This window comes from Anabas testudineus, chromosome 8, assembly GCF_900324465.2.
Source record: "Anabas testudineus chromosome 8, fAnaTes1.2, whole genome shotgun sequence".
Taxonomy (NCBI): domain Eukaryota; kingdom Metazoa; phylum Chordata; class Actinopteri; order Anabantiformes; family Anabantidae; genus Anabas; species Anabas testudineus.
Genome location: NC_046617.1, coordinates 6,917,393 through 6,926,360, shown reverse-complemented (window position 1 = coordinate 6,926,360; position 8,968 = coordinate 6,917,393). Strand labels below are relative to the sequence as shown.

General features: G+C 42.9%; 1 protein-coding gene across 1 annotated transcript; it reads right to left on the bottom strand.

The window, feature by feature from the left end:
- Positions 1-11: 11 nt before the first annotated feature.
- On the bottom strand, positions 12-8,399 carry LOC113159137. The gene is made up of 2 exons (XM_026355680.1): positions 7,986-8,399; positions 12-2,348 (listed from the first exon to the last, which is right to left on the bottom strand). Exon 2 carries the CDS (start codon positions 2,327-2,329, stop codon positions 920-922), a length of 1,410 nt encoding a protein of 469 aa, XP_026211465.1. The 5' UTR covers positions 2,330-2,348; positions 7,986-8,399; the 3' UTR covers positions 12-919.
- Between the last annotated feature and the right edge of the window lie 569 nt (positions 8,400-8,968).

Genomic DNA, 8,968 nt, shown 5'->3' with positions numbered 1-8,968 from the left:
TGTAGGGAAAACTGCTCTTAACAAGGAGATTACAGCCGTAAAATGTGTGACATTTACTCCTTGTGATAACTTTTCAGAATTAAATTGTACACGTGAACATGAACATTACTTAAGTTATACAAACATACCGAGTACAAAGATTCTTTATTACCACGTTTGTCAGGCAAACTCAAGAAACCAGCAGATGGTAAAATGATACAAACCAAAGTGGTTTTACATCCGTGACCCACATTTAACAAATTCCACAGACAGAGATGTATCCTGCCACAACACTACTAAATGATCAGCCTGAGTGAAATCATGCTAAAATGTGCCCGTGCTGTAGTTTGTGTATCGAATACATTTCCCCCAACGGATCGTGGAGGCACGGTGTGGAGCAGTAAAACGGAGCCTCAGTAGGTGGCGCTCCTTCCTCTCACAACCTGAGCGGACCAGAGGCTGGAATTATCATCAGACACTGGTGAGACCTACTACTCCATGAAGACGTCTTCTATAAATACACACAGATATACATAGCTTCGTACATAAAGGTATACTGGTGTCATATTGTACACATATATAAAGGAATATATTAATATCAAAGACATACACATGCTTACGTACTAAACAAAAATAACTTAGATTATGAAAGATACATCATACAAAACAGTATTTTTTAAAGTAAAATCTCTATATGTGACAATTCCCTAAGCTCTACTATTGAGGTCTTCTTGTTTTTCTTTTGTTAAAGTCATTTGAAGTAGCGGTGGAGGGACAGATCGGAGGAGAGACAAAACCTTAAAGCAGGAATAATTTCCTTCTTCTAAAGGAAACCAGCAAGAGAAAGTGCACACAGGAAGGATGTCACAGCTGCTCTGCTCTGTGTCACTTTCTACTTCTTGCCATCTCCTTCAAATCCCCCCTCCCCTCCACCCTCCACTCAGCCTCTCCCCTTCCTTGTCAAGAACTCCCTCCCCGGTGTCTGGTTTGCTCTGGACAGCAGCACACAGACACAAGACGAGTCGATGCGGATCCACCTCCATCCGGTTCTGTTATTCGCATCTTTGGTGAGTGCTCGGACAAACGACTGCTTAGCTTTACACTCGCTCAACCACTTTTTGTCTACGCCCAAGCAGCTAGCCCCAGCTACGCCCGTCCCCTGGGGTTTTGCTGCTGCACCTGAACTCCTTGACTTGCTGGTGTTGCTCTGCTGCTCAGCCTGGCGACAGCGAGTCTCGTAGAAGTACTGTTTGAGTGGTCCTGTCTGGGTCTGAATATCCTGTAAGATGGTGACCTGCTGACCGTGGGAGTCAATGGCAGTCTTTTTGTCAGTTACCCAAATGCTTTCTGCTTCACACACAGACCGTTCCCCTCTCCTTCTGTCAACCAAGTGTGAGCGTTTATCCCTTTTGACCGGACGGGCAACCTCACTGGGAAATGTGGTAGAACTCAGAGTTGTGCTCCTGTCAATTGCCCGGTCCCCGTGACCCTCGACGTGTGAATCCATGTCCTCCTGCTCCTCTCTGACCCGATCCTCCTCCAGCATGCCGGTCTCCAACATAAGCAGCAGAGGAGGGTGCTCTGGAGGTGAGGGCGAGGGTGAGAACAGGACTCGTGGATGTGCGTCCAGAAACATCTCGTCCCCGTCTAGCATGCTGTCCCACCCAGTCTCCAAACCCAGCCCTGCCTCCAGGGTCAAGCTTGCCTCAGCCAGACCTCTTCCAGACCTCAGTGTCTTCTCACCCCCCGTCCTGCCAGTTGTATCTCTCAGCTGCTCCGAGGGAGCAGTCAGTTCTGGTCTTCGTTGACCCTCTAGTGTAGCAGCAGGACTGACAGCATTAATAGTTTCCACTGTAGAAACCTGCAAAGGTCTATCTGTAGAGTCCTGAACATGATCCACAAAACTGGAGTCTTGTCTGCTGTCAGCTTTGTCGTCCTTTGGTAAAAAATGACCCTTAAAAATATCCTCGGTCCTGAGTGTTCCTCCTTCTGCGGGAACATTGTGCTTACTGCCTGAGTTGCTATTTGACTGGTAGGTTCCTTGATTTTCCACTTTGAACGTGGAAGTCTCTTCATGTATGGAGGATTTCACATAATCCTTAGTGTGGAGGTTTTGTGTGTTGGTGTGTTGGCTGAGAGCAGAAGCCATGTTGTAGTCCGTTCGTGAGGCATTTCCATGGTAGTTGTAATTCGTACGAGGAGCTGCGAGGCCAACCGCTGGTTCACGACTGTGCTCTCTGCGGATGTCAAAGCCAGGCTCCGTCGTTGGGACAGCTATCCTGGACACGGGGTTGTGAGGGAAGGGCAGGGCCGAGGCGATCACCATGGCAACCAGGGGAAGCCAGTGCATCACTCCCAAGACGTATCAGCTGGTGAGGAGACACAGAGGAAGAGAGAGACGTTATGTTATACAATGCAAATTGTGGTTTATGCAGTTAAACTAAGTACCTCAATTAAAATGTAAAACGAGAGGTTTTACTGGTGGCTCGCAGCTTTATGACCACAGTGCTTTAACTGCTGAGGTATGGCTTTAAAATCTTGGCAGAACACGTGGAAAAACAGGACCAAGTACGTCAAGGTCAACTTCTGCTCATCGCATGAGAATAAGGCTGTCAGCTACGAATGCTGAAGGCTCTCCAACCTCAGACACTGACAACCTGCTATGTATGCATGTCAGAAACTTCACATCTGAGGGAAACTGATTAAAAATCCATGTGCAAGCTAAGCAAACAGACCTTTCCTCTTAGTTTTCATTTCTTGTTGTAGGATCCAAGCATGTGGGAACGTCTTCAAATAAGTGGAAGCAAACACGGTTTGGATTTTGCATACTTGCCAAAACGCACTGATTACTCACTCATTAGAAAGCATGGGTAAACCTCAGATATTTGAACTGTCAATACCTGGCCTGTGGTGAATGTATTTTTCTTTAGAAAGGTGGTGCCTGAATTTGAAAGCATATCTGCTGCATTGGATTGGAAGAGTTTTTTTTTTTTTTTTTTACTTACAGAGCAACTGTTACTATCGTAAACACCCGGCTTGCAATAACATGCATTATATAAACTTTGTGCAACTTGTAAACATAAAAGGATTCGTGGAAGATCTTATGTTAAAAAAAAAAACCCAAAAAGAATACTGCAGAAATGCTAATTTACAAGAATGTAATGAAACAACAGGTTTGCACTGTGCAACTCTTAACTTATTGTTTAGGTGATCAATAGAAAATCTGTCAGCAGTTATCTTAAGCCACTCATTTCTTGCTGCTTTTCTTTGACTTAGCCTAAAGAAAATATCTTTGGGTTTTGAAATTGAAACTTAACATGTGATGATCGCCTCTAGGTGAGAGACATTTTTCACTGTTCTCCAAACAATTTATCAATTCATTGAGAAATAAATCAGTGGATGAATCATCAATTAGGGTATTTAATTTAATAATAGCAAATAAGAGTTCATTTAGCTGTGTAAGGCAAACTGTGAATTTTGCTCTTAAGTATGTCATTTATAACTATGAGTTTGATTCTTTCCTCCTCATTAGTGCATGTTCAAGGTGTTTAATGGTGATACATTGAAAAGCCATTATAATAACTGTTACCAAAGGCAAATAAAACGCTCACTCGTGTAAGTCACATGTAAACATTTCCACACATGCACAAAGATTTTTTTTTCAGGTGTGTTAGATTGCCATGTCTGACATCATTTAGATGAAACAAAAATTATGAGTCAGGCGGTGATGATTCAGTTTTGTTTCAACGCGAGGTTCTCCTGTGACTAACTCCAAAAAGATTTCAGTCACCCGTCCATGTGGCATGTACAGCGATGACTGGAATTCAACCAGTGCGCAGAAACCTCTTGAGCAGAGGTGAATGTCAGTTTAGTTATTTGGTTGAAAGCAGGGAGATGGCTTGTTGGAAAGACTTAAAATAGGTGGAATGATCAGAATGTCAGTGATGCAGCTTTACTGGCGAGGCTCCTTCACAGTTTCCCTCAGGCAAAAAAACACACACAAGCAAGGCAGCAGAGTGAGTAAGTAGGCGCAAAGGAGGAGGATGTCACAACTGTTTTTGTGTTTGTGTTTGCCTCTACGGGCGTGTGAGAGCGACTGAGAAGATGTTTCACCGGTCACCATCGGTGAATGTGTGTGAACGTGTGAATGGGCGACAAAACGAAATCCTTTCAATGACAGGACTTGTACTCGGCAGGGCCGCGCCCTGCGCACAAAGCTGCCGAAGAGCAACAAGGTTTGGTCGACACATCATTCACGCAGTCACCTTAGGCGCTCAAAGTGCCTGCTTGTCATGCTGACGATAAATCACATCAAAGTCTGTTGAGCTTCCTGTTTGCTCAGGCTACCAGTGCACATTCTGGGCCTGTCAAATAAACCCAGGTGTTGTGTGCGATGAAAGCAGATTAAACGATAAATCCAGCTGTTAACACACCCCTCAAACATGGTTAGGCCAGCCAACAGCAATTAAAGCCAAAAACAAAGTGTGTGCAGGTACAGTGAACTTGGTCTGGCGAAGCTAAATGGGAGGAGCAGATCGTTTAAAATTACCCAACTGTGGGAAGGAGGCACTACAGGGTGAATAACCAGGAAAGATGTGAAGGATTTGTATTAAGTGAGTGTGTGCTCTGTTATTTGGAGCAGGGTTACATGCTTCTTAAGAGCCTTCTCGCCATGCACTCAGACGCCACACAGAGGGGCGGCACGGCAGACTCTCTAAGTGGTTTCTTTGTAAAACAGCAGCAGGAGCAGCAGCAGCACTTCTTCACTACGCTCCATTTGCCACAATGACACGCATCATTTGAGCTCCCTGCAAGGCTGGACGAGGACCACGACGTTCTCCTGCCCGCTGGACCCAACCCAAGTGCTCTGGATCCCCACCAGACGAGCACACAGACACACACACAAAATCCAAGTCTCTCCAAAACCTCACTTAGTAAATACAAACCTACTCGACACGACACACTCGTGTTAATCCTAATCTCTGCTGGCTGAAAGTATTCGACACGAGCGCAGGAAGAATACCCTGAAACCACAGGACAGGGCCTAAAACAAACAGACAGAAACCAACCGCCTCATCAAGCAAAAATGCATGAATAAACAGAGCAAACGTAACTAAGCAGACTAAACTATCACACCGACTGAGGGGCCTCCATGAGCTACAGTGCATCATTCAGCGTTGATTATGAAGCTCTTTGGGCTGCAAATTCATCTCTGGACAGCTCAGGCACCATACACCGCCTGTGCCATCGCTTTGACTCAGATCCGTCACTGCAGTTGCGTTTGTTGTTGAGGAAGAAACCGGAATATGCAACTCATTTCAACCATTCTGAAAATCTTTGCAATACACCAACATCGCCAAAGGATATCAGAAGACATTTTTAAGTGACAGCTTCAAAAATATCTCCTTTACTTTGTTTTTAACTAGTCTGTGAAAAGGGAATAGTTTCCACTCTGGTGCGCTATTTGGCATTTGACTGTTTTTAGTTATTCATTTATTTTCATTACTAATTCTACTTGTATTCAACAATTTGAAGGAATGCATAGTTTAGTTTAGCTAATTCATTTTTCATATTAAGTAGCAGCAGGAAAAAGAAACAGTAAGAAACAGAACAAATGTGAGTGCAGAGCTCAAAAAGCCAAAGGCTTATTTGGTGGTCCTCCTCAAACGCATGGACAAAACCCAATCCAACAAAACACAAGATGATAGATGATAAATTATTTTAAAAATAAAATATATATAAGCTTACAGCAATATGCATTTAGGGGTTTCATACCTATCCACCACGATGTCTAAGCGAGTACTGGCATTGACTGGCTTTATTTAAAGGAAGATGAAGATGATGTGCCTGTCCAGGTATTAAAAACGAACCAAATGACTTTCAAATGAACATGTTTATTATAAAGTACTTGCTCTACACTGCTGAATAAAATATGATATTTATAAATATATAGAAAACAAAACCATTTTTATATAATTATCATTCTTCTTACAATAGGTTGATTATTTATTGATTAGTGGACTAATCATCTACTTTTTGAAACATCAAACATCCTTTTTTCAGTCATCGAACACCTAAATAAATTACATATCGCTCTACTACTTTTAGACTGTACATTTCTCACATTTCAGAAGTCTGAACTAGAGAAAGTGTAAATTATCTTCCTTGAGAAATTCTATAAGTGATTTATCAATTATCTAAATTGCCCCGCTGTTTCTGTTAAAAAGATTTTGGAGCTCTAACACTGATTTTCTTTATAAGCCACTTTAAATAAAAGCACGAAGCACGCCATGCTGACGTAGCTACTGCACAGTACAAACACATTGTTGCTCTGAAACACAACAGACAAACAGAGAAACAAAGGAAACTGTTTCTTGACTAAATGTGACACCTGGAAAATTGGTCTGACTTCTGTTTTAAGTGGCGCCAGTGTGAACTGCATGGGTTTAATCCAGATGTGACAGCGTGAGTGAAGGAGGAATGAGAGGAATTATGGTATAGAGGGCCCCTGGCTGTGAGACCTTCCCCAGGAAACCTCCCCAGGATGCCATAAAGCAGCTCCACACCTGGCAATGGCTACTGTGCTATTAACCTGTTAACAAAGTAATCCTCTCCCCTCGTGTGTGGCTAATGTCAGACGTGTCCATCTGACGGAGCGATAATACATTCCATGTTAGTGTTTGGACTGGGGTCCCCTCCTAATCCTGCCTCTTTGAAGCTCTGTAACTTAAAGAGCAACAGGGTGGAAGTTGTCTGGAAGCCGGCTGATTGGAGGATGTCGTCTAAAAACAGTTTGCACCTAAAATTGCAACTTGCAGCAAATTTTACGAGGGCTTCACTCTGACTAAGCTGCCTGAAATGCATGTGAAGGTGAGCGTTACAGAACAGTAAGATCGTGGCTCTACTGACATGGAAAATTCATGCAGGTAAATGTTTATGCTCCATCTCTCTGTGTTTTTTGGTTTCCCCCTCTCTCTCTGGAAGAGTACAGTAAAAGCTTTGGCCTCACATGTGCTCATTTACAATGCCTGGCTGTCCAACTGTGCAAACAGCCCATTAATTCCAGGTCTGTGATTGTTTCATACCAAGCTCAGCCTGCACGATCCAGCCCCCTCCTCTGTAACCTTGGGTCCATATGAACCGCTCTATCAGTGACAAGTCTCGCAAATCACTTGTAGATAACTTAGAGTCTCTTTTACACTTACAAGCTGACAATACATAGGTAGTATACATAGAAGAATAGTACAAGATGAACTGAATGCAGCCTATATCACACTTATCAAAGATTTTACAAGAGAAATGTAACTGTAAACTACATGAAACCACATTCAGAGGGGTTGTTTCACTTGCACTTGTACCAAAAACCTCCCACAGAGCCTTCAGCCACTGATCTGTTAACACAGTCGAATTAAGACATCAGCTGCGGGTATTAGAGGCAACCTGTGTGATCTACCTGCGGGTTTGGATAGTGACTTGGTAGCTCTCGCCTCACCTGACTGACTGCCAACAAAAACAAAAAGTGAAATGGACTACAACTGCAGAACTTGTGGAGAAAATTAAAAGTGAAATACTGTAGGAGTGTGACTGGGCCGGAACATGGGCACAGGAACGACAAAGCAAAAAAGAAAAATGCATAAAATCAATTACATTTAAACAATAAATTAAAAATATTTTTGTTTAATGTAATAATCCATGTAAATACATGTAGACATAACAGACAAATGGGCATAGTTACAACACAATGGGACCAGTGATAAATATTCAGTACAAATAAAAATAATATAAAAACACAATAAATAATATCTGCGTAGATAAATGAGGACATAACATAAATACACTGACCTAACTGATTAACTTGGTGTTTGTTACATTATGTAGTCTATCAGTATCACATAATAACTTTTATTATTATATAGATATATATATACACACACACACAATTAAACACAATATGGAGCTATTTGACATTTGAAGGCCTACGTGTATGACTTAAAGCCATAGCCTACCGTTTAGGTGAGATCCGGACCCTGCGTCCTTCCAGCTGACACCACATTGATTATAGAGTCCTGTCGCCAGTTGCTCAACTGGTTTTAAAAAAATAAACCCAAAAAACACTTGCGTGTGGTGAGCACCAAACTAATCACAAGCCTTTCTTTCTTCTTTTAATAGTCCGTGACATCGCATGTGCCCCCCTAAAATCAGACGAGGGAGAAAAAAAAAAAAAAAGTAAAAGAAAGTTAGTTACAAACCAGAAAACTCTCCTGTCCTGGGTGCGCGTCTCTTCTGAAAAAAACGCAGTATGGAGTAAAAGCCCGGAGGGAGATAATAAGCAGTAAATAGTGGCTATACCACGCGTTGTTACTCCACCAAGGCAAGCCCGGGACAAGGTGTCTCTGTTCACATATGCGGACGAAGAAATGGAGAGGTGAAGAAGTTGCTCAGATGTTTTAAGATCTGAACTCCGCCTGAAACGCGTCAAGTCGGACACGCAGTCAAGTTTACGCGAGTCAGAAGTACAACTTCTGGTCAAGGCCTTCAAAATAAAACGCCCCGCTGAGCTAAGTGTGTCCATGTGGAACGTTTGGCTAGCAAGGGTGCTTTTATTTCAAAAGCCACTTCCGGCGCGGTTACTTCTCGGCTGCTGCTAGCTTGACAAGCTAACGACTCCGATTTCTCGTGGGAAGCGCAAAGACGAGACGAAGTTTTTACCTCAGGAGGTTTGTATATCGAAAAGAGATCAACAGCCCTCGACGTCCGGGGATAGCACATGCATCCCAGACACGTTTCGTAAACTTTAACATTAACATTGCACATTAGGTAAAACAAGAGGATCGTGCGCACATGAGCCAAAGAGTCACATTAAGTCGCTCTCTGCGTTTGATAGGTTCAGTTGTCAGACTTGACATGTGCCTGACTTGAGATATTTTATTTAACCTCAGAGGCTCATCACACAGCCTCTTCTCATCCCCTCCCTGCACTGCACAAGAAA